This window comes from Orbicella faveolata, unplaced genomic scaffold, assembly GCF_042242905.1.
Source record: "Orbicella faveolata isolate gen_17 unplaced genomic scaffold, um_ofav_v1 contig_24, whole genome shotgun sequence".
NCBI lineage: Eukaryota > Metazoa > Cnidaria > Anthozoa > Scleractinia > Merulinidae > Orbicella > Orbicella faveolata.
Genome location: NW_028301552.1, coordinates 15,320,551 through 15,344,678, shown reverse-complemented (window position 1 = coordinate 15,344,678; position 24,128 = coordinate 15,320,551). Strand labels below are relative to the sequence as shown.

General features: G+C 38.9%; 1 protein-coding gene and 1 long non-coding RNA gene across 3 annotated transcripts; one reads left to right on the top strand and one right to left on the bottom strand.

Moving 5' to 3' along the window:
• The first annotated feature begins 6,509 nt into the window (after positions 1-6,509).
• LOC110046736 (macrophage mannose receptor 1-like) lies at positions 6,510-24,128 on the top strand. Of its 2 annotated transcripts, none has more exons than XM_020752431.2 (7): positions 6,510-6,660; positions 17,265-17,526; positions 17,970-18,121; positions 21,032-21,073; positions 21,426-21,827; positions 22,275-22,838; positions 23,422-24,128. In XM_020752431.2, the coding sequence occupies exons 1-7, from the start codon at positions 6,564-6,566 to the stop codon at positions 23,427-23,429; spliced, it is 1,527 nt and encodes a 508-aa protein (XP_020608090.1). In that variant the 5' UTR covers positions 6,510-6,563; the 3' UTR covers positions 23,430-24,128. The 2 variants fall into 2 exon arrangements, with proteins under 2 accessions (XP_020608090.1, XP_020608091.1); XM_020752432.2 differs by lacking the exon at positions 6,510-6,660 and adding an exon at positions 14,716-15,063.
• On the bottom strand, positions 11,671-14,296 carry LOC110046737 (uncharacterized). The gene is made up of 2 exons (XR_002296419.2): positions 14,043-14,296; positions 11,671-12,067 (listed from the first exon to the last, which is right to left on the bottom strand). It is a non-coding gene; the product is annotated as an uncharacterized LOC110046737 (long non-coding RNA).

Genomic DNA, 24,128 nt, shown 5'->3' with positions numbered 1-24,128 from the left:
CAATAATGTTTTGGCCTGTCGAATACTTATCAAAAATATCGATTACTCATTGATTATTCATTGATGCTTTTATATAGTGATTACCCATCGATTACTTACAGTAAAAACCCGCGTGTAAGAACCTACATTTTTTGAAGTCTGGCAAAATAGGTTCTTGGATTTTGAGGTACTTATTGGCAATTAAGGCTAATTTTGAGTACCAGAAAAATAAAAAAGCTCTGGTTTGGTCCTTAAATATAAAGTATTTATTCACAACTGTATTATAGTAAGCCTAACACAACTGATTACATATTGTATATCTAGGGTTGCCTCTATAACAAGAGTTCATCACTTTACACTCTTTTTTATGTAAGAACGTCTAATTTTGGTGCTGGGGTTATACATTCTTATATTTTTTTTGCGATTTGAGGCTGAACATGCTCTTAAGATGTTCTTAAATTTACATGGTATACAAGGTCAACTACTTTGATAATACTTCAGACTTTGTATCATGATCACCTGATGAATTTGATGGTGTGGAAGTTATTTTGGAACAGTTGTAAATAAGATTGCTGATTATTACAAACCAAGATGTGTGTCACGCAATAAGAAAACCATTGTTAGAGTTATACAAAACATGCTCTTAAGTATTTGTGTTAATTTTACATTTTTTGTTACCTATATTTTATGCTTGACATTTAATACATTGGGATTAGCAAAATAGAAATGTTCTTAATTCACTCTCAGCCTCAGGAATGTTCTCAATACGTTCTTAAACGTTTTCAAACGTTCTTAACACGTTCTTAATGCGTTCTTAATACGTTCTTAATACTTTCTTATCTTGGTTAATCTCAGCCTCAACGTTCGTATAAAAAAGATTCCTATTTAAACTAGTGAAACAACTCAGATAGTGCAGAGCGCAGTTGATAGCTCTGGTACAGTAGTCCCATAAGTACTCACCCATGCTCGGTTCACTTCCGGTTTGCGTCTACCTTGGTAGTCTGCTACGGCTTTTCCCCTTTGCGGTGTGTATGTTTCAAGGTTGTATTTTAATTCAAGGTCCAAAAATTACGCACAAATTAATTACTACTGGTGTTTTACGTTGATTTTCGTTCATTTTAAATTCAGTAATGCGCTGAAGCAGCAAACGTGACAATTTAGCTCTTCACGCCAACTTTGTAACTTGATACTTTTGTTTTCCTCGCAAAGGCATGTAATATGAAACCCTTGTTTTCTCCAAAACATACGGAAGATGTCCTTGTTTTTTGGAGATAAATGAAAGAAAGTTAAATATCTCATGTAGTGATGAAGAAACGGAACAGAAACGATGTTGTTTTACTAAAAATGCAAATTTTTACCGATGAACAAGAACTAATTTAATTATCAGATAGTCACGAAATACCACTTTCTTTTTCTGTTGCCACCTTTATTGTTAACAATAAAACAATTCAAAATTAACACACAACGATATTGATGGCTGAGAAGCATTTCAACGAAAAGTATTGAAGATAAACAGCACTACTTGGCCAATATGAATGAGTCTCCTCAAAGACTGATTAAATTAATTTGCGCTTTCATTAGGTACCACGGTGTCTGCAGCAATATTTGAGCATTTTCCTGGTTTCTTTTGTTACAAATTTACAATTTGCGGAGAATTAAAGCCACTAACTTGGGAACTTTTTGGTCTCTCTTACAGACACAATTAAGGCAAGAAATAAACATGCCGCTAGGGAGAAGCAATACATTTGAACCCTGACAAGCACACTATTGTAGATTGAAAACAGCAGATGATGTTTGTTGAACCGACCTGTGTGTAATTCTAAAAGCTACGCAGCTACAGTAACGTTTCACTTTTGCGATAAAAAGGGAGAATTGGCGCTACCTGAAAAATAACTGCCGTCCTTGGTCACATGACATGATATATAAAATACCGCGTGGAAAGATAGTGTATAACACTAACGATGCTAGAACGCATGCGTCTTACATGTTGAGCTCTACCATAAGGAAAACCAGAAAACCACTCACATTTGTGCGTGATTCCATATGCAATGTATCTTTCACCTAATATAGAAGCCACGAACGCTAATTAATCTACGCATGCGTTTAGGGCAAATTAGTTTTGTTCTAAGGAGAATGGTACCACAAGGAGAGCAAGGGGTTACCTGAAACAAATATATAGCTTTGCGATGTTCTAAGATAAGCGACGGCGATGAATTGCGTTTTACGTAGAGTACACATGTACCTTTCCCACCCTACCCCCACTATCCCCCACTACTTCCTTGCCTCTAGACCAACTAATTAATTGAAATTAATTAATTAAGTAACTCACATGTAAGAACCTGCTTGATTTTGCTTGCTAAACAGATTCTTATATTTTGAGTTTTAAAATGGGAAATTTCTGCCGGCAGGTTGTTTATAAACCACTTGGATCTTACGTGGGGGTTTTTTCTCTACCCATTTCACATATATTATAATGCTGCACCTCTCTCCTCCGCAGACGCTAAAAAGGTTTTTTTTCGGATGGGGAGGATCCGCTGAGTAATGATTCCTAAGAAATTGTTTATTTCTTTATTTTCGATTTGGTTTGCGTGACCACGAGATTCTATCAGTGACGAATCAGTGCAATCAATGTGTAATCGATGAGTGAAAATTTCGTAGTCTACCAATTACTCATCGATCATCGGCAAAAATCAATGGCTAATCAACTGACCAGCCATCGATTGCCCATTCATTACTCGTTAATTTCATTGATGTTATCGATTTGCTACGTCTGGAATAGAACAACACCTGTCTGCCACCACCTCACCTAACCCCATACTGGCGCCTTTAATGGCACATAAGGCCTCAAAAGTTGCGTACTCATTTACTGTCGACGAAAGTTACGTAATGATTTAATGCTTCTCCACCAATAAATCTGCTTTAAATTACTGTTAGATTAAACTTCTGGAAAAAATATAAAAACTGGGATGTTAAAAATGCGCTAGTCGGTTAAATGTAACAAGGCGTTGTCTGGAATTTTAAGAAATTATTTACGCAGCCAACAAGCTTCTTTTAGATTAATGTCGGATTGATAGTCTAGAAAAAATACACAAAAACAATTGTATATCAAAAGACTTTGGATGGAAAGTTACGTAATGATTTTACGCTCTACACGTTTCAAAGATGATTGCTTTCTTGACTCTTGGTTGAGGTGTTTCAACCCTGGTTTTAGTTCGAGTCTGCCGATTTATTTCTGAGAATTGAAATTTGCCAGTGATTCAGTTTCAATCCGGTGCCCTCAAAATCTTCCTTTGGCTCAACATCCTCAACCTGATGAACATTTAAACATTTAAACATTCATCTTACAACATATCAGGTCGCGAACAACACAACTGCAGTGTGACACCTCGTGTTGTGGCTCTTATACAACAACAACAACAACAACTAGCTTTATTTTATCTATACAACTCATGGCCCTTATTTTCCCGAGATGACCTTGCTCGCCTAGAGGGTTCTTAGCTGAAACCATCCTGTTCAACTGAGATGTACTCATCAGACCACTGAAAATAGCCTTTTCAAGTTAGGGCACAGCGCGAAAATAGCGCAACCAACAAGTAGAGAAGAATCAAAGAAGCATGGCGTGGAAGGTGAGTCCGCTCCTCGCATCAAGCCCCTCTCTTTTTTTTTTCTCCGCGCTCTTTTTTCACGCTGCGCCCCTTACATATCGACGCTCTGAGTTCTTTACGTGCGTACTCCTTTGATGCCTCCTCGGCCTCGAGCTTTGGCCTCTGGGCACCCCGACCGGGGGGTACTCCCTTATATGGGCTATATGGGTATGTGCGGCCCCAAAAGGTTTGGGTTTTAACCGTTTTGATCAGAAATAGAGCATCGATAATGACCATTTTGGTCTCTAGTAGGATATGGTTTTTGCACTCTAGACCTGAATTATGTATATTTTTAGAAGCTATCCTAACTAATAAAAGCATATAAGCATTGCCTTTAACTTTGGAATGAAGAGGGAACTAATGATAAGGCAGGTCTGAAACAGGGAACTGATTTAAGGGTCAGGAGTAAATAGAGTATCGAACTTTTGGTCAGGGCATAAATAGGGTAGGGAAGATGGCAGATTTTGGTCTTAAATGTAAAATAGGGTACGGGCTTTAAGAATTAGAAGCGGGCCGCTCACTCCCACCCGGCTCCCCCTTTCCGTTCCCTCAGGCTCTGGGCCAAAACCCTGCCGGGCACTCATAGCATTGTCTACTCCAACTCCTTCAAGCAAAAACGGTAAAGCCACATAACTCTGTTAAAAATAGTATACTGTACAGTTAAATTGTAAGGTACATGGCTCCATTTTGTTACTCACAGCGAAGACTAAATTGTATACGTGGACAGCAAGTGTAGTATTACTGATTTCAATGTGAATGTTTGAAAAGGTTTCTTGCCACACACCAGTGTTCTACAATTGTAGATCACCTCAGGCTACTGTGTGGTCTTGTTTGGTAAACGAGAGAAACTAAAATGTTTATTTATATATGTATTGGTAATGGTATGAATGCGAGTTCAATTAAGGATTTACACCACGAGTGATATTTGAAAATTCTCGAAATTGCACAAGCCTTTAGGCGAGTGTAATGCAATTTGAAAGAATTTTCAAATATCACGAGTAGTGTAAATCCATGATTGTTTGAGCTTTCATCGATTACTCATTTATTATATGACTGAGAAAATTGCGAAAGCACGTGCATTAATTTGCACTGCAGCGCAAATTAAGAATTAACGATCAATTGGCCTGCTCTCAGCCAATCACAATGAAGTAATTTTCTCAGTCATATAACAAAGTAAAGAATGAGGAACTCTATTACTGATTCTGTTAAATTTCAAACGATATTTTTGGTACAGTGTTATACAAAAACAGATCTGTTTTCCTCCCTCCCCAGTGCACAACAGTACTTCCGTTCGTTTTCATTTACTGTTGACATGTTTTTCGACCGCAAGCAGAACTTGAAGGAAACTCCTGCTCATAACATGTTTTGTCTACATCATAATGACGCATACGCTAAGCCCCTTACGACCGTCAAATGCGAAAAGTTCCCAAATTCACTATCGACAACAAGGTCAATAACCCTGTTATCATTTCTCGTATATTTGTTTTCTTTGTAAATATTCAATTTTATTTCCTCATGCGATTGCCACTACAATATAAATAGTAACATTCTAAATTCATATACTATTTCCTTTGTAACAAGACCACGAATATGAAAATTCAGATGCCTTCAACATGTGCTTGCGATTTTAACGCGCGAAAGCTAAATTCTAAGATAGACCGGAAAAATGAAAGCAAATGGCCAATTTAAAACATGAGATGCAACAGGGAGTACCCTGCGAGCAATTGGTTTCTCCTTCGCCGAACGAGGGAGAGATCATTCGGCGTAGGAGAAACAAACTGCTCGCAGGCTCAATTTGGCGCTCGTCGGCTCGTCTCGGTCGCTTTTATAAAGTACAATTGGAGTGTTTAACACACTATTATCAAGTTGCGTTCACAAAGAATACATTCACAGCTATTTTTATTTGTGTAACTGCGTGACAGTAACAAGTCCAGAAGCAACTGATCAGGCTATCTCAAGCTTTTTAGTATGGGTGCAAACATTGGAATGTTGTGCTTTGTTGTGAAATTAGCTGTAACATACGTAAACAGTTGGCGCATCGTGGAAGAAAACATAGCTGTCTTTGATGCCTTGCGTTATTGCGGTTTTTTTTTTTGTTAAATTCCATTTTCTGTCTTGACGGGGTGTTGAAGGTGTCGAGTGGAGGAAATCCAGTCCACAAGAAGAGAAATTCTAGTTATTCAGCCATGTTGACCTTGTTACAAGACTAACTAACAACACTTAGTTATAATCGCAATTTTCGTGCCGTTCGTCTCGCAATTTTGTTACGATGTGTGTTATTTTGCGAGAAATTGACAGTGTTACATGAACGTTCTCTTGAACATAGCACAGTAATAGCAGCATGAATACTGAGAAATTGCAATAATTGTTGTCGTTGCTGTTGCAATGTGAGTATGAGTGAAGAGACTTTGAAACACTGCCTTGCATTCTTCAGCAAGGAATTTTCCTTATCACTTGCGTCGGGGTATTTGCGTGAACGTTTCGGCGTAGAAAAATTCCGTAACTATCATGAAAAGCTGTGCAATCTTTTAATCCCCAGATCAACGAAAACAAGTTACGAACAAAAGATAATGAATGGTTTGTCTTAATGCGTTGGTGTACCTGTCTACTAGTGTCTAGCACATAAAAAAGAAGTTTATTGTCCTTTTAAAGACAGACGTGACATCATTCTTCTAGCCAACCATTCCATTGAGGTTGTTTGCTATTTCGGGTAACAACCAGTCCTTGAGAATTAACTTAGACCACTGGAAGTTCCGTCAGGAAGTTTCGGACCGACTCCAAAAAAACATTCCTCGGTGTACCACTTCGGCGAGGCGTGCCCAACAAGGGCGCGTGCGTGACGCGGTTGACATTACTGCGCAAGAGGTACTTATTATAAAGGAAGTCCGCGGATTAATTTGTCAGTTTGCATTCAGGATACGGAGGTGGCCGGTTGTGGAAATGGTGCTTCAAATGTACAGCAAGTTCGTTCGAGTAATTTTGTTGGTAGTTCTGGGACTTTCTCGCTTCACTCTACAGCAGCAGCATCCTGGATACTGTAAGTGAAATATTGAGAATGATTCATTCGTCCTATGTCTCTAATAATACACTCAAGTTTTTGATCAGTGTGGAAATGTTTGGCTGGATTCATTTCGCGTCTAGTAAAACTGCGTTGTTCGCGTAGGATTCTAGGTCACAAGAAGACTTATCCCTGATGCCGTTCACTGTTACAAAACTCCGGCTCTCCGACTGGCAAACATTGGAATTCAGACATTCAACCAGAAGGAAACATTTTTACTTTTTTACCTTAGTTACAAATTAACACTCTTGACAAGAATATGTTTCCAAAAAAGGCATCTCTTAGATCATTTGGAGAGGGTGTTACAGGGTAAAATTAAACCCAACCTGCTTATGCTGTGAATTTAAAACGGAAATTCATTTGACAATCACTGATTAAGTATATAAGCCCTGGCCAGGGAGAAAAATCCTTTATCAAAACAAAACTGAGTTAAGTGTTAAGCTCACGCTAAAACAGCTGGAGGGATCCGAATGATCACGTTTTCTACCTTCGATCTCTGATGATAATTGAAAGTGGCTTCTACTGAAAGGATAGCAGTTTTAACTCACTCCCACGTCGACTAACTTAATAAATGAATTCAGGTTTAGTTCCCTTAGGAAAGGAAAATAGCGAGAAAAAAATCTCCTTTCTTTTGCTCTCTGTTTTCCCACCAAAATTTTTTTTGAGACCACGAGGGACACATTAAGTTATCATAACCGACCACGTGGTCAATGAAGGGTTATTTTTCTGTGGCTCCTTCTTCAACCAAATATACGTACTTATTAACTCATAACGATTCCTCTTTTTTCTCTTCCTCGTTCTGTCAACTTTATCTTTTAAGTGATTACCTTTGTTCCAGTAAAATGGTTTTACGTGTTCATGCTCTCAGTCACAGTAGCAAATCCCTTACAAGAAATGATTTTTTGCGGGTAATAAACGACAACTTGGACCTACTGAAGAGCAGCTTTGGTTAAGTGGCCTCTCTGCTAAAGTATTGTTATTATCAACATTAATTTCAAATTGAATTCGCAGAATTTTGGCATCCCTTTAAACCTTAGTTTACCTAAAGTACCGTGGAATTTTTGGTGTCGTATTTAATTCTCGGAAATATCTTATTTAGCCGGAGCATTTTTTCCTTCCGTTGTCCAGCCTTCGGTGGACCGTACAGCCATATTCACTTTGTACGTACCCCTTGACCAAACTCAGTCTATGGCTATTTCCACCAAATTCTGAATTTTTTTTTGATGTAACATGCACTGAATCCTCCTGCGGAATGCAAATGTAGCGACAGTAAGAAACATCATGTTTACTTGTCTTTTGCAATGCGCCCAGGTAAGAAGTCACTGTGCTCATCATGTCCGTTGTCATGAATTTCCTAAGAGGTCGGTTAAGTTTAATTGTATTGCCATCTGCTGCACGTCTGCGAAGTCAGTGGATTAAGCGCATTAGTAAAATCGTTTTTTTTTTTTAAGAAAAAAAAAAAAATGAGCTCCAACAAAGTTGGCAGCTTTCAAAAAGGGTTACACGGATAAGTGCAGTAATTTTCGCGATTCTGTCGCCCAAACAGCGAATGAAATTGGCCAGAACTCCCTAAACAAACACGATAGTGTGGTAAACCGGTAGATCGTTGGAAACGAAACAGTCTAAAGGGGAACTCATTGATGCTGAGATGTAAACAATTACTTCAAAATCAAAGTGAAACACAAAATCATTTTTTACCGCACGCAAACATTGTATAAACCTTTCTAAATGGGAGGGGTGGCTTTGTCTTGTTAAAAGTAGAAAGAAATCAATAGGCTTAAAAGTTAGTATGGTAATACGAACATTCTCGTTATTCTTTCCTTTCCTTTACGTCAATCGAGCACATTTTAAACCAAGCAAGTCAGGACACCATGGCAAATTTTCAAGCTTTGCGGTACGGCGCCAAATTATAAACGGCTGTAACTTATCAAGGTCATTAATACTTGTACATGTAGACGACGTTACGAAATAATGACGTTTGGTCTCACATGAAAAGGTTCTAATTAGCATGATGTTTCAAAATTGTTTTGAATTTCCTGTGTTATTGCCAAATCACCTCATGGCTAAATTAGACTCTTAGACAGAGTGGACAATGTGTGGGATCGTGCCCACCTTGCCGCCCTTTCGTTATCTCATTGCAAGTCAGTACTCTGACTCTTTCGAAAAAGGTATTAGTTTTAGCTAATCTTGATCGGTTTCAAATGCTTAGTTATAGTTCTCAAGAGGATTTTTTCGCAAGGCTTTTCCTCTGTCACGATATATTCCTAGAGAAAACGACAGCCGGATGAAATGAACTTGAGCGGGCGGGGCCGGGGGGAGGGGTAACATTTCCTTTACCCCTGCATCGCACGAGCGCGTGTTTCTTTCTTCAGTATGTCAGCATTTGATCTTTGTAAACTAAACTTTATACCACAATTTTATCCTCTCACGGCTGGAAACAGTCACGTTGCTCTATAACAAAAGACTTTTCATTTACAACGAATAAGCACAGTGCCTACGGAGCTTTATTGTATCACGTTTTAAGGCCTCTTAAATTTTAGAGTTATAATCGCTAAACCAGGTGGTAAAACAAATATAGCTGGTGTTAATGCTGAGAGAGCTTAGTTCGATAGATACGCCTGTTGCATGTCCCCGTCACTCAATTGGGGTGTGATTATTAAAAATATAGGAAGTTTCTACAGAAACTGTTAGGCTGCGTCGCCCGGGGGTACTCCCTATATATAATTTCCTATACGGGGATGCTCCGCCCGAAAGGGGCACCTTTTTCAGGCGTCAGGTGTATAAAATGGCAGGGATTTCACAAGTTAAAAGGGTCGTAGTTAAAATATTTCGAATAGACGCACCTTAAGGCTGTATCATTTGATTTATAGGGCACTACATAAAAATGACAAGAAGATTCCCTTTCCTTTTCCCTCCTTTTCGGTCAAAACTGGATACAAAAGAGTAAGGGGTTGAACCTCGGGGCGTAGCCTCCCCATATAAAACTTTATAGAATACCCCCCCCCCCGGCCTCCCGCCTGCGTCGACGGGCGAATGAAACCCGTAACCATTCATCAACTTGAAGTTGATGAAGCAAACTTGACCGGTGTAGAGAGTTTGTCAAGTTGTCGTTTTGAGCGTAAGTTCTTGGTAAGGATTGTGAGTTGCACGTGTGTTTGTGCTATTGGAGGAAGCGTGGCAACTTAAAAGCATGAATGAAAAACGTTTATCGATCCTATCATCACAAATTTAGAGAAATAACCCCATGTGAAAAAGAAAATTGAAACGTCCGGCATAATATATAGATTTAGCCAGACCTAAAAGCGGAGCTCCCATAAAATACTAATCATTTGTTCAACACAAAATAATGCTCTAGAGAAATCATATAATGAGCAAAGAGAGATCCTGAACGCTGTAAGAGGCCGTGCTTTTATATAAATTAACCTGTTTTGGAATTTGTTTAGCTTGTCCTGACAGAAGTAATGATCTTTTGAAAGTTAACAGCCTTTTTAAATGGCTATATTTTGTTCTGTTTTTTTTTTTTTTTTTTTAAATCCCCGGCTCTTTTACTAAGGGTTAACTAAGCTGCTTTCTTGATTCAGCCATTATTCCAATGTCACATTCTTTAATCAACGTACTATCTAATTCCATAATTGATTTAATCATCTGACTGACTGTGTGAGCGATGCGCCCTAAACAAGACAGTGAAAACATCAGGTCTGTCAACAGGTCTGTCAGCCATGTTCACTGTCTGAAAAAAAATCAGTCAATGCTTTCTATGTCTCAGTGCCGTTTTAATGCAATGTGGATAACGTGAGCATTGTTCGTTTTTAAGTTTAAATTATAAAGCTATTCGCAGAAACTCCCTGACTAAATTTGATACATCGTAATTAAATTTGGCTTTGGGCAAGAGACGATGATCAAAGACTCTTGTTTTGGGTTTGATGGATAGGATGTTGTCTGCGTGAGCACATTTTTGAAGGTCCTATGCTTTGATTTTAGTTTTTGGTTTGTTTGTTTATTCGTTTGTGTGTTTGCCTTTTTTTGCTTATAACGTGCATGTATAGATGATAACATCAGAAATACGAAGTCGAGTCACTAGAATTTGTAAAACAACTTGCAAGCCAAGCAGGCCCTTTGTGCCTTAGAGGGCAGCTTTCACCAACGAAACTCTTAATTTACATTACATGCTCCCCTGCTTGTAAGTATCGTGTTAATCAGGAAATATCGACGTGTTAAGGCAGCTATCTATCCTCCAGCTATACAGATACCGAAAACCACAACCCAATCGATGAGAATATAGCTTGGCATCGCGATAAAGAACTCATTTATTCAGTTAGTGACATCCAAAGCCATACATTCATTACCTAATTATCACGACCACAAGTCCTGCCATGATAGTTTTCTGCTAGCCGAGAGCAATATCAAATTTATTTTTAAATAATCAGGAACAAAAACATCATTGCAGTAAACTTCTCAGGACAGTTGATTACTGTCGGGTTATTATTTATAAATTGGACATCCGGTCCCACACAAAAACAGCGGAATGCTTTTGATGAGGAAACTGGATCGGTATCAAAATAGAAAGGATATGTTCAAGGCTGTCTCAGTAGGATCTCACAACATATTTAATTACGATGTTTCAATCTCGAGTCCCCCGTCTTCCTGAAAGTATTTTGACTCTTCCACGTGGTTTACAAGACACGTACACTCTCACTAGGACGTTTTTTCTTATCATGTCAGTGTTCAATTACCTCACTGTCTATTTTGTAAAATATAAAACATGACTTAAAATCAGCATACTAGCCTACCAACTTTTTGCCTTTAAGCTCTTCCTTCCATGAAGCGTTCAGATAATGCCCTTCCCGCTAGCACAGTAGCTTTTGAGGTCAAAAGATTATTTGCCAAAAACAAATACTTCAGTGTGCGTACCAAGCTTTTTTTTTGAGGAACCAACTTTTAAAACAAAAAATTCTCGGGATTCTCTTTTTTTCTCTCTCTCTCTCTCTCTTGCTCAACCTAATTACGGGGCCACATAAGCATTCGCTGGAATTTCTTTTTAATAAGAAGATTGGGTTGGAACCAAAATGGAAATGATAAGACACTAGGAATTGACGTGATTGGATTTCACGAAATTGCGTGGCTTCGAGAACCCTCTTTCACGTGTTCGTTTTTTACGCATCTTGCATTCCCTGGTGTTTTGTGATTTTGTAACCACGCTTCCTTGGGTTTTTAGGTAATCGCATGGCTTTGAAAAGATATCATCACATCACTGAGATTTCCCGTTTATAGCAATCAATAATGAAAATCAATGTTTCTCCAAACATACTTTCCCCTGATGTTCAGTCATAAGTGATTCCATCTGGTTAAAGTGTTACTGTTAAGGGTCGTTCTCGTGCTCAGTATTCTGTAAATAATAAATGAACAAATAAATAAATAAACTGATAGGAATTTGCAGTGTACATCCAACGGAGAGACCCTTCGTCCACTGTTTTCAGATCGAATTGTAGGAATTTAGGAGGAAAAGCGAAGAACCTGGAGAACCCGGAGAAAAAGCCTGGGAGCAAGGCGAGAAGCAACAGCAACAAACATGAAACGGAAATAGCATTATCTACGAGCTGGTTTAACAAAAGGCGAAATGAATAACCAAGCTCTAAAAACAGATTTGAAAACTTCAGATACGTGGGTATGTGTGAGAACAGACTAGACGGCCCCAAAACAATCTGGCCACGGTTCAATTCGACTCTAAACAATGGCCTTTCATGCATTTCATACAGCAGTTATCTGAGATGTGTTTTATGGGCTGCTTCGTCGAGTTCCTGTCAATGACCCGTTCTTCGGCTGCAATGTTTTCCCCGACCATCAAGTCCTACGCTATTCTATAAATAGGCAAAATCCAATTTAAAAGATTACAAATGTCTTGAACAAAGACTTATGACATCTTTCCATAATAAGTGTAACACGATATACAACTCTCACGATACCAGGCTAAAAATAGTTATCTTTTACGTAAAGTCCAAATCAGCCCGCGGTCGCCTAAACTTTCCAAACTCCTCTTCTATTCTTGATATTTTCTTTCCGAACTACGTGTGACAATTCTGAAACATATTTTGGACGTTTGTCATAAAGCAAAGATAAAGATATATTTCTCGAATGTAAGAGAAAGATAGTTTTTATCAGAACCTTTTTTCCGCGCGTATTGACACTTTTTGTTATGTTCTTTAAGATTCTTTAACATGAATTTTCCAAGGCCAGTGATCTACTACTTCAGTCACATTTTCAAGGGTATACCGCACTTCAAAGCCAAAAGCGTTGCCAAAAAACGATTGGATAACGTCGAAAAATTCCCACTCCATGTGTTTTTCTCCAGGAGATTTTGTTGGTTCAACAGGCTCAAGGAACCAATACAACTCTTTAGGTCAACTTAGCTGGCCTGAGGATATATTGATGATAGCTGAACATGACGTTTGAGTTCTTTGTTTAAACTGGTTCGGCTGAACTTTATCCTTTATTCACGTTACGGAAGCCACGCAGCACGATGCCTAAAAATTTTATCTAAATTTAACTGAATTGTTTCGACTCAGTTTACACGTTTTTTCCTTTATTCACGTTACGGAAGCCACGTAAGAAAGCTTAAAATAGCCCTTCTAACGTGTTTACGTCAAGTCAATAGATCTAGCACCCACATAACTACACTTTAGATAAGAGCATGCCGGCTCCACACACGAAGGTGAAATAAAGAAACGTTAATTGTGTTCGGCGACTTTTGACTGTCTGAAACGGGTTAACTATAAAGAGGAATTAAACAACACGCCATTAATTTCACGAGCTACTCCGTCATCAATAATAACGTTGTAAATGGCCTCTCGCCCTCCACCGGCTTCTTCTGCAAATTATGTTCATTCCTGTACCCTGCAATCACGAAACTTTACGGCACCCGTTGCTGCCTTCCTGCGGGATAATTTTTTTTGTGAAAGCATACCATAATGATTTCCTTCAAAGGCAATAAGAGTCAATCGTTTCAGTTGCAATCAAGCCTACCATAGATTTTCTTTCTGGACAATTTGACTTGTTGCCTTTTTCGGTTGCTAAATATATCTGATTGATAGATAAGTGTTTCTTTCCCTATTAAAGACCAATCAGTTTGACAATGATGAGATCGAAGGCGAAAAGTCAAAAGTACTTTGTGAGCTTGTTCACGAAACAGTGAAGAATTCTCCGTCTGATATGCAAAGCAAGAGAGAGAGTCTGTTTCTCTCGCACTTTAACGATATCAACGCCATGAAAAAAATGTTCTGCGGTATTCAGCATTCTTAACACAGCCTAACGAAGTATCTGTCATCCCCACGTAACGTAATTACCACATTGCTACAAGTGAATACCTTCACGTCAGGTCAGCTTGATGTTCTCACAGTGGAAAACGGCAACATAGTTAACTTTCCAAGTTCAGCATTCCTTTCCGCACGTGTAATAATTGAAGTGGTATGACACTGGAAAGCGGCTCTGTTTACTGTAGTGCTGATTGCATATCTGACAAGTTAGGTCTGATTGTGCTCTAATGAGATGAGGACTTTGCGTAAAATTGCCCCGACTCAAAACAAACAAACCTATGCATGATAAAATCCAAAACATTGTTCATCTGTTTTATGCTTTTTGTTTTTCTTTTTTCAATTGCTACAAAGACGCAATCATTTTTTACTTGTTCAAGGTAATTGAGTTACACTACCTTAAACGATTTAACAGCTAAAAAGTAAATATGAAAAATATGTCCAAACTTACAATCCAATTGTGGGTTTCATAATCGCAGTTATGTCAAGATTAACGGGAATATTCAAGTTTTCAAATTTGACACCCATCTGAAATTTTTAAAAAAATCATACGAATTTTCTCTGAATTTAGTTTGTTTGCCCTCAGGTGAGGAGGGCAGAGGCTGTTGTTTATGTGATGATGGAAAAGGATAAGATTTTACATGGAAAATTAAACAGTCTGTGATAAAATCTGATGTTTAAAGGCGGAAAATAAGAAACAGCTTGTGTTGTCTCGCGGCGACCCAGTGAGAGCATTTGCTACAGACGAAATGTTCCAGAATAACTTGACTATCTATAGTGATGCATCAGTGAACATCTGAAACATATTTGAAGTGGCCACTTAGGTTTTCACCCAGTCGAACGTGCCGAAAAGAATGCTACATTAGCTTATATTTGCAGACAGCGGTGTATTACGTTTCGTCTCGCGCCCTGAGAAACGCTATTTAATGCGTAGTCCAAGTCCGTAACAATCAATTCACTCTTTGCTCCGCGAAGCAGGCTAGCTGACTTATTTGAAGCAAGAAGATGAAGTCTGTTGTGACCATGTTGTTACTGGTTAGCTTGGGTTCAACTGCTGCAGAAACTAAAGGATTTAGTAAGTCTAACGCCGCGATTTCATGTTATTTCAGTAATTTAAGAGTCTGCTTACTGCCTATAGATCTCGATCCCTAGATGAAACGAACGAAACGACGATATTTGGTCTAACTGCACTTCGAGTCCTACACCGCCCATAAGCTTTGGCCATTCAAAACTGATTTCAAGAGCTTAATTTCATGTTTCTTTTTGTTTTTATTTTAAGTTTTTCTTCTTAAAACGTTTCGTGTGTGTTTTTGCGAGGGGCTTATGCCTGGTGTCAAGTGAGATATTCCGTCTCTTGATGAGATTTGTTATTTGCTGTCCTTTTTAGTACAAATCTTGCATTTGGCATCACTATAAAAAGATCTTACTGGGGGGCTTGGCTTTCCGCTTATTTTGAGTTTGTACAAGTGAAATAAACATAGGTATTAATTTCTAAAGTAACTGTTAGGCTTCGTTGACTGGCGAGTGAAACACTTAGGAACTCACAAAGTTATCAACGGTAAATTAACTGAACTAACACGCGTACGAAACTAACTTTTCGAGCGTTGTCCACCGTCAGAGCAAAGAATTCAACTAACTGTACGATACAAGGCTAAGAACGTAGAAAAGTTGCGATCCTCACTACATGTTTCTGCTGTTCAGTCTGCTATGGTAGTTACTTGAAACTGTAGAAAAAAGAATTTGGGAGAAAAATATCCACACAACTCGATGAATTAACTTAAAATAATTTCCAAAAGATGCCATCGCTCGAATTCAATACACAAAAATGCCAAATATAACACATTGTACATACCCATAGTCAACATCCTGCTGTTTACGCCGCATGAACAAAACCCTCATGGCAAAATTTAGGAATCTGTGTGCATCCTGTTACAAGTCAAATTACTTACAGCTTTGGATTACCTCTGATATCCAGCGCATCGGCTTAAACGGTGCACGAAAAGCGTTGGGGAAATGGAGGGGTACTTCCGTTTTAGCTGTTTTGGTCGGTGACACACGTCGAAAAAGTAACGAAAATCCGCCGCAGTCATTTACCTTTCTCGGTTGTGGCATAACTTGGGTGAAGTCCGCTTTGACGCTAGATAGTTTTATGGGACAGAAACATTTTCCGGATAAAATTGTAGTTGAAACTGATTCATCTCTCGATCCGCTTTTTTTTTTTTAAAGGTTAGGGCTGACGTCCTTCATCAGCCTCTTTGTAAGGATAATTTATCTAATAAAACTGGCGTCAAGTTAATCATATAAAACTGGCATTTATTGAAAAAAAAAATACTGGTATTTTTTCAAAATGATTGTTCATATATAATGCTCACAACACTAGGAGCTAACTAAAAACCTACCTAAACGCTACTTCACAATGTTTGCAACAGTTACGTAATCATTCTTTTCGCTCTTGCTCCTGAAACATATCTTTTGTTTTGCCTCGAGGCAAACAAAAAACTTAACAATTTCAAACATTTGAAATTGATACTTTCGTTCAAAGTTCTTCATTCACACGGTAGGTAACACGAGACGGTGGTCCACTCGACCAGGTCAGGAGTTTGTTGGCGGGTTTCCTTTCTTGTGTATTTCATTGCAGATGTTACATTAGAACTGTTTGTAAATTCTGTTCGAAAAAGGCCGAATTCCTACATAAGTAGAAAGACTGCAGTTGTGGATTCGCAGTTTGTTTGACGGGAAGGGACTAAAAGATCTGAATGTTCGTTTATCTCTGCATTTGTCAGGGGAAATTTCTGACTTTTGACTGGAAAATTCTTTTAAATTTTCCAACGTCGCTCTGGGCACCATTAAGAGGATTATTCTGTTCTTTGAGGCTGGCAAAAATCGACTTTTCTTGTGGTAGTTCTAGCAACAGTCCTAAATTGTTGCCTTGTAAATAATCTGCTTTAGCAAAGTATACTGTCTAATTTTGGCCACGGGTCAAATACTTCTTAAGACCAATTGCTTTTTCCTTTTAAGTTGGAATTTCCCGGCATTACCGTCTGGCTTTGTAAAACATTTTTGGGATACTTGTTTCCTTTGACCCTTAAAAATTTCTCAATTTCTCCATTGTTCCCTAAACTTTTTCGCTAAAGTTCCCTTCAAAAGTACAGAAATAAAACTAAGAAATGTTTCCTTTAAAATAAATGATTACGTTCTCTTGTTCTTCAAAACCCTGGGATGGCAAAATGCCAAGCCTGAGTTTCTGTTGTTAAGTAATGCTCCTTTTCCCAACAGTCTTTGAAAACGGCGAGTATTCTTACAAGATCGTGCTCTCCAGCGATGACAGCCGAACGTGGTACGAAGCCGAGGAGATCTGCCGAGAGCACGAAGGTGGGCATTTGGCGAGTATTGCCGACGAAGACGAAAACAAGTATTTGAACGACAAGATTCAGCTCGTTAGCAGCTCGCCAAGCAAACCAGAACACCTTTGGCTCGGGGCAAAAGACGACCAATATTTCGGACGTGTTTACCAATGGGCGGATGGGAAAACGTTTCGGTTAGTAACTTTTAATTAAGTTCAAGGGCGAAGGAGTTACTCATAGCGTGACGTTTCCACTAAATGAGTTTACTTAGCTGGTAGACATTTTTAAGGTAGCTTTTATCCTTTTTGGCAAAGCAATCATGTGGGAACAAAAACCTATACTGCTATGTTACCTCTCCAGAAGACGCAAACTTTACTGCGCTGAATTTCTACGGACTGAAATAAAACTCTCGTAGTTCAAAATACCGCTTTTCGGATGCACTCTTTCCAGACCTTGCCAGTTTCAATCGGCTAAATGGTTCTTGAATATTCCCACCAAATTTAGATTTAAATGTTTAAATAGCACGTCTCTTACAACCACACCGAAGATACAATTTCAAGCTTGAAAAGTAAAGACTTACAATCACTGATTCCGTTCCAGTCTATAACATCATTTTCACGTTTCTCGTTCATGGCAGGTACAACTCTGCATTCTGGGCACCTGGTGAATCCCGCACGGACCATTATGATGAATATGAAATCTGTATTGCACTTAAGTCCACTGGGGACCTCGCTGATTGGACTGAAGCAGACTGTTATGAACCAAAAGGTTACATCTGTAAAATTGAAGGTATGATTAGTAATACCTTGTGTTACTTAAGGTTACAGTATACCTTCGGGTCGGCAATTTTCTTCAAATTTGGATTTTTGGGTCAAAATAGTGGTCGAAGAATAATCTCTAATTTCTGAAAAAAAATTTTGAAAAAGGCTTAATATTGGCGGAGAAATGGCGGTTTTAAGTTTTCACCGGAAGTAAAAGTTTACCTCTTGATTGACAGCCCTATGGCGCGTGTGCAATCAACCGAGACGATTTTCGCGGGAATTACCTATATGGATGTCACGAATTGACTACTCAGTTGATCAGCATTGTTGTTCTGACTACCCAGCATTTTTGGTATTAGGCGTGTCTCTATGTTAAGTTATAAGTAAACATAGACCGTGTTTAAACCATGGACCAGTTCGAAAAAGCGAAAACAGCGAAGAACGAATGAAAATACATCAATGAGTGAAGAGGCAAAAGTTCGCCACGCGGATGAAGCTATAGTTATCGTATAAGGCGGGCAAATGTTCGTGGTAAGAGAAAAGAAAGGTTCTGTAAAAATTTCGGAACTTGACAGCAATAACAGGGATGCTGACAGAGACTCTTCTGATGAGTCCGATATCGACGAATCGTCGGACTCATTGAGACCATTTGAAATATTATCCATGCACAGTTGCCCACACACAGTTGCTCTCCGCGCTTTCTTTTGTTTGTTTCCTTCGCTCAGCCACTCTAGCGTTCGTATCCTTTTTAGTCTTCCCCATTTTGCCAGACCAGCTTCAAGAAAAACCGAGCTACAGAAAAATTATCTCTCTGCCTTCGGTTCCTTGAGCGCATTGCGAAACACGAGAGTTTTTTAGAGATTCGCGCGTAAATTTCACTAGGAGGTTAACGGTGGTAAACTTTCCCTGCACTGATTGGCTTAGTTATCTGAGAACCCAGTTGAAGGCGTTTGTGGGCGGAGTTTGTTTGCGAGGCAGAAAATTTTTCTTAGCGCCGTTTTCTCGAATAAATTTTTTCACTTGAAGCAGACACTTTAAAGAGTTAGAACTCAAAGGGAATTTGTTTAATTGCTCTTAAATTTGGACAGTGGCTAGTTTAACATATAAACTACAAAAACGTGTCTGGGAATTGTTAATTTCGCAATACTTTTTCTTCGAGAGCGATTTTTGTACGATCACTCCACATTTTTTTAATCCTGTTTCGAAAATGTTCTGTAACATATTACTGCAATTAAATATGCCAAAAAGCAGACACGTTTTTTAAGCGCTTCGGGTCCTGAAACCGAGGAAAAAATTAAATTGGCGAAAAACGAAATTCGCTTTGACTTGTAGCTTTCGAAAGGTAATTCGGGCACTTGCATTTAGTGGTCGTGAAAAATTCGACAATTCATTTTCTTTCAAAATTCTTGGCATAGTTTGATAGCCAGCTCCATAAGCTTTAATTTGATATGAGGGTTTAGGTATCTACAGCTTAAACTGCACGCGCTACATCGCTTGCGCGCGAGACACCCCTGAAGGTATACTGTAACCTTAAGGACGGTGCCTACTTTTGTTAGTGCGCACACATTCTGCGCATCACGCAAGGCATGGTTTAAGCGCCACACGCGCGCTGGGTTGACATGACGCAATCAACTACGCTACCAAGTACGCGACTAAATTGAAAGCAAAATTTTCCTACTGTGACCAAATCAAGTTTAATGAACCTGTACTTAAACCAGGAACACCAGAACAGCAGCATATCGCTAACCACAAACTGTTAATGTCTTCCAGCTGAAAAACTAGCTGTTGTCTGCCGAAAATTATATTGAAATTCAACTGTAAACATGTACCTGCAGATGGCGTAGTGCACGCGCAAAACAAGTGCGAGATACGCAAATGTTTTACTTACTGGGCGGTGACAGGAAAAAATGTAACAGGCACCGTAAAAATTTTAAAAAAGGATCAATAACTTTAAAAAACGCGTGATTAACCCTATATTTTATGTTATGAAATGGAAGTGGCAAGCCTATTCAGCAGGTGATTAGTTTCTGGTTGTGAGCAAAAGATATTTAGACTGTATATTAGCTGAAACAGAGGAAGGCTGTCAGAGACGCTCCAAGTACTGTTGCAACGATTTTGTTATCAAAAACATACCAAAAATGGTTTTTATGTTACCATTTACCATGTAGTTTTCAGATCTTTATAAATGTGTTTACTTTTCTGTATGTAAAGGCGAATTCTAAAGAAAGCTGTGAAAAAATATCCTCTCCTTCTATTTTCAGAAAAATGCTGATGTCAGCATTTTTTTGAGACTCGAGGCTAATTATCTCGATAAAAAGCGTGGCTACCCTCTTTTTTCTTTGTGGATACGGATAGCCCTTGCAAAGATCTACTTTTTCCGCAAGGTCCAAACCTGGCGCAAAAACCTTTGTACTTAGTAGGCACCGTCCTTAACATTGCATTTCCATCTCCTTACTTTTTGATCCAGTCAAATGTGTTAATGTCTTACAGTAAGCACTTTTTGCCGCCAGATAACACAACGATAATGATTCTTATTACGGAGTTTTAGTCGACACGGGGGTTATAATGTTTTTTTGTGTGTGTGAAAAAGCGCTTCTGTCGAGGCTTGTAAGGTGTAAAATATGTGGGTTGTATCCCAAACAATTTTCAGAGTGTAGAAAAAACTAGTTTTCCGTGTTACGCAGTAAAAAATATGACGTTTTCACTGTTTCTCGTTGCCTCAGTATTCAACAACAGTCATCATGTAAGGGGGACAGAATAAGTTCTTCGCTCTATCTGATTTGTCCGTCCTGAAGTCGAAATGGCAAATCTTCCTATAGTGAGTCCAATACACTGATTTCAAAGGTAGTTTTGAAAACTTTGTTTAATTAAGAGGGTTAAAAAATGTCGAAAGTTCCTGAGAATTAACTAATTCTTTTAATTTGTGTGCTTGACGCAGGTGTCCCAAGGAGACTGGTGGAGCCCAAGAGATTTGGCTATGGTAAGTAAGGACTAAAAGTGGTAGGTTACATCACAGCGTTCAAGTCAGGCCATGTTAGGCATGTTAGGTTCCTCAATGTCGCCCTCGTCTTACTCGGCAACACAACTAAATAGTCAATGGCGTTTTTCATGCATTATAAGATCACTTCTACTTGAAGTTTATCAACCAAAAGAATCAAGTGGGGCCAATATTAAGCTATTAATTAGACGTACGTGTAAATTCTATATATGATCATTTTGAAAGTTAACATCGAATGGCGTTCCCCTGACCCCTTAATTCAACTTCTGATCGTCCGTCTTATCTGAACAAACTGTCCGAGAATTTCTAATGTTCACTGTTTACCTAATTCCAGAGTTTGACCGTGGCACCTTCATATACAAGTTCTTTTTCCTGAGTTACGAGATGCTCACCTGGCCGGAAGCCGAAATCTACTGTCGTGATGCAGAGGGCGGTCACCTGGCCAGCGTGCGAGACTTACGAGAGAACAAATACATAGAATCGAAGCTGCGAATGCTCAGATATTACTTTGGATATCCCAAATGGTGGATAGGAGCTTCGGACCTCTATACTGAAGGAAACTTCAGTTGGACCGATGGCAAACCCTTCACATATCAGCGCTGGGTTCAGGGGGAGCCCTCAGGCCATCACAGGGGCAACAAGGAGGACTGCGCTGTTATAACCGCTGACCCGCACTGGGGGCGATGGAAGGATGATTATTGTTTACACCATCTCCCTTTCATTTGCAAAATCAGAGGTAAATAAAAGTAAATATTTCGAGTTCTTATATTCTGCCTTGTGAACTCCTGCTTACGGTTAGATTGTGGAATCTCTTTTTGGGTACTCACACAGAGAGAATGAGCTTACTAGGCACTTGTATGTAGAAGGAGTTATTGGCAGGTGATTATGGTTTGCCTTTTGTGAACTGTTGTGATCTATTCTCAAATATTCACGTATTTCTATCATCTTGCATCGGAAATGTGCCATTACAGAAAGAGAACTGGCATCACTTGTTTCTTCTTGACCCCATGACATTTTCGCTTCATTTACATAAGTTTGGACGTACCAAAACTGCAACATCTTGTACACAGTCAAAACGTTCGATCGGCTGGACCCAAGACGTTCCTTTCACTGATAATAGGTAGGCTTTGTGCTTCCCTGATTCTTATAGCTAACATATGTTTTAATGTTTTTCATTGTTTAGTTTGCAACCAGCGAGCCGATATTGGTTTCGCCATTGACGCATCTACAAGCGTCAGAGGAAGTGGCTTTAGAAAATCCAAGGATTTCATCAAATTCGTTCTGCAGCGGTTCAAAATCTCTGAGCTTGGCATTCATGTGGGTTTGATCCGCTTCTCCACTACTGCCAGAGTGATATTCAATTTCGAAGAATACTACACGAACGGGGACATAAATGCAGCCGTTGACAGCATGAGGTACGTCAAAGGAGGCACATACACCGACCGGGCCCTGAGACTGGCGAGGACCAAATTATTTCTCGAGAAACCACTGGGCAGTTCCCGTCCCTTAATTCCCAAATTCTTGGTTGTAATGACAGATGGCATTTCAAAGAATACTAGAATTACAGCTATGGAAGCTAAGGTGCTAAAGGAAAGAGGCGTTCATATTATAGTAGTGGGTGTTGGTCGCAATCTGGCGAGAAAGGAGTTGATAAATATTGCGTCGTCTCCCCAAGACGTCATCACTGCCACTTCGTTCAGAGCTCTGAAGAAAATCGTGGTTGTAGCGAAGGAAAAAGTTTGCGGAGGTAAGTTTCAGTCATCTAAAAAGGGCAAGGCGCGATACGAAACTTAGCCAAGGAAAGGGTATTGAGGAAATGTTCTGGATTTTAACTGAGAAGGTTTCAGAAACTTCTGACTACCAGTTAAAAAGACTAGTTGAATATTGTGCAGTTTTTCTTTTTTATAATTTTCAGGTCAGAACTACAGAACAGTATTTCATTTTGGACCTCATGATAGATGTAGTTATCGAAGTACCGTTCTCAAACCATTAATACTTTATGAAGTTTAAGATAGAGGAAATCCCAACCGGGACGATATCTGGATATCTGATCTAAATTGGAAAAGATTTTACAATCCTATTTTTCCGTTTTCTCCGTAGTTTTAGTTTCGATGAGGAAGATATATGAAATACTCAAGACTGTGTTTCACCACATTTCCGAACACTGTTTATCGTATTTTCAACTCTCTTCTCGGTGTTCGATAAAGTGGTAAAACTCTGGCTCTCGTTTTTGATATATTACTTCACGTTTCTCCGAATTATCACGCGAAATTATCTCATTTAACCAGCTAAATAAACCTGACACTATTTTTTCTCTATTGGTGTTTCAGGATTGTGATAAACAGCAGAAAATAGGTGAGCGAAGGATTACACCGGTGCCCGCCAAACTAAAGAACAACAGAAAACACGGCAATACGGAGGAATGCTAAAAGATGGAAATTCCCGAACATTTATGGAAGTCTCACGTGGACAGCAGAAATTCCTGAGCATTTTCGGAGGCTATCGAGCCCATCGATATTTGTGTGAGACAATTTAACTGGAGATGAGATAACTTATTTTAAAAACGGGGACTTAATGGACAGAAAAAAGTAAAGATTAATCTGCTTCTACACTCGTAACCAAACCATGAGTAATGATGTATTGTTTTAACTCTAAACAAAACCCTTGTATGTGACCATTCGAATGAAAGTGATCTTGAGGGCAGTAATTTAATGTAATACCGTTTGTTGCGATGTTGAAAATGTTTCCAATTTCTAAATAGTGTGCTATATAAAGGGGTTCTAAGTTTTAAGATCTGCATCTGAATCCCTCACTTGCTCACTCACTCAATCTTCTTCGTGTCCTTGAGCACATAAAGCCATGGAGAGATCAAAAACTGTGAGTAAGAAAACAACATTTAAGGATGAGTGAATTTAGAGGGACAAACATATAAGAATATTAGATCTCATTATTACCGAGGAAATGAGAACGAAAAACGTTATGCTTTTGTAGAAATATAGTGTATACACATATCAGATGAAGCAATGCTCTTGAGTTA

Bases quoted from the DNA above. Each gene is read 5' to 3' on its own strand.
- LOC110046736 (XM_020752431.2), top strand. From the start codon at position 6,564: ATGGTGCTTCAAATGTACAGCAAGTTCGTTCGAGTAATTTTGTTGGTA. The intron at 6,661-17,264 runs GTAAGTGAAATA...TTTTCCCAACAG, and splicing joins GCAGCAGCATCCTGGATACT to TCTTTGAAAACGGCGAGTAT. The intron at 21,074-21,425 runs GTAAGTAAGGAC...ACCTAATTCCAG, and splicing joins GCCCAAGAGATTTGGCTATG to AGTTTGACCGTGGCACCTTC.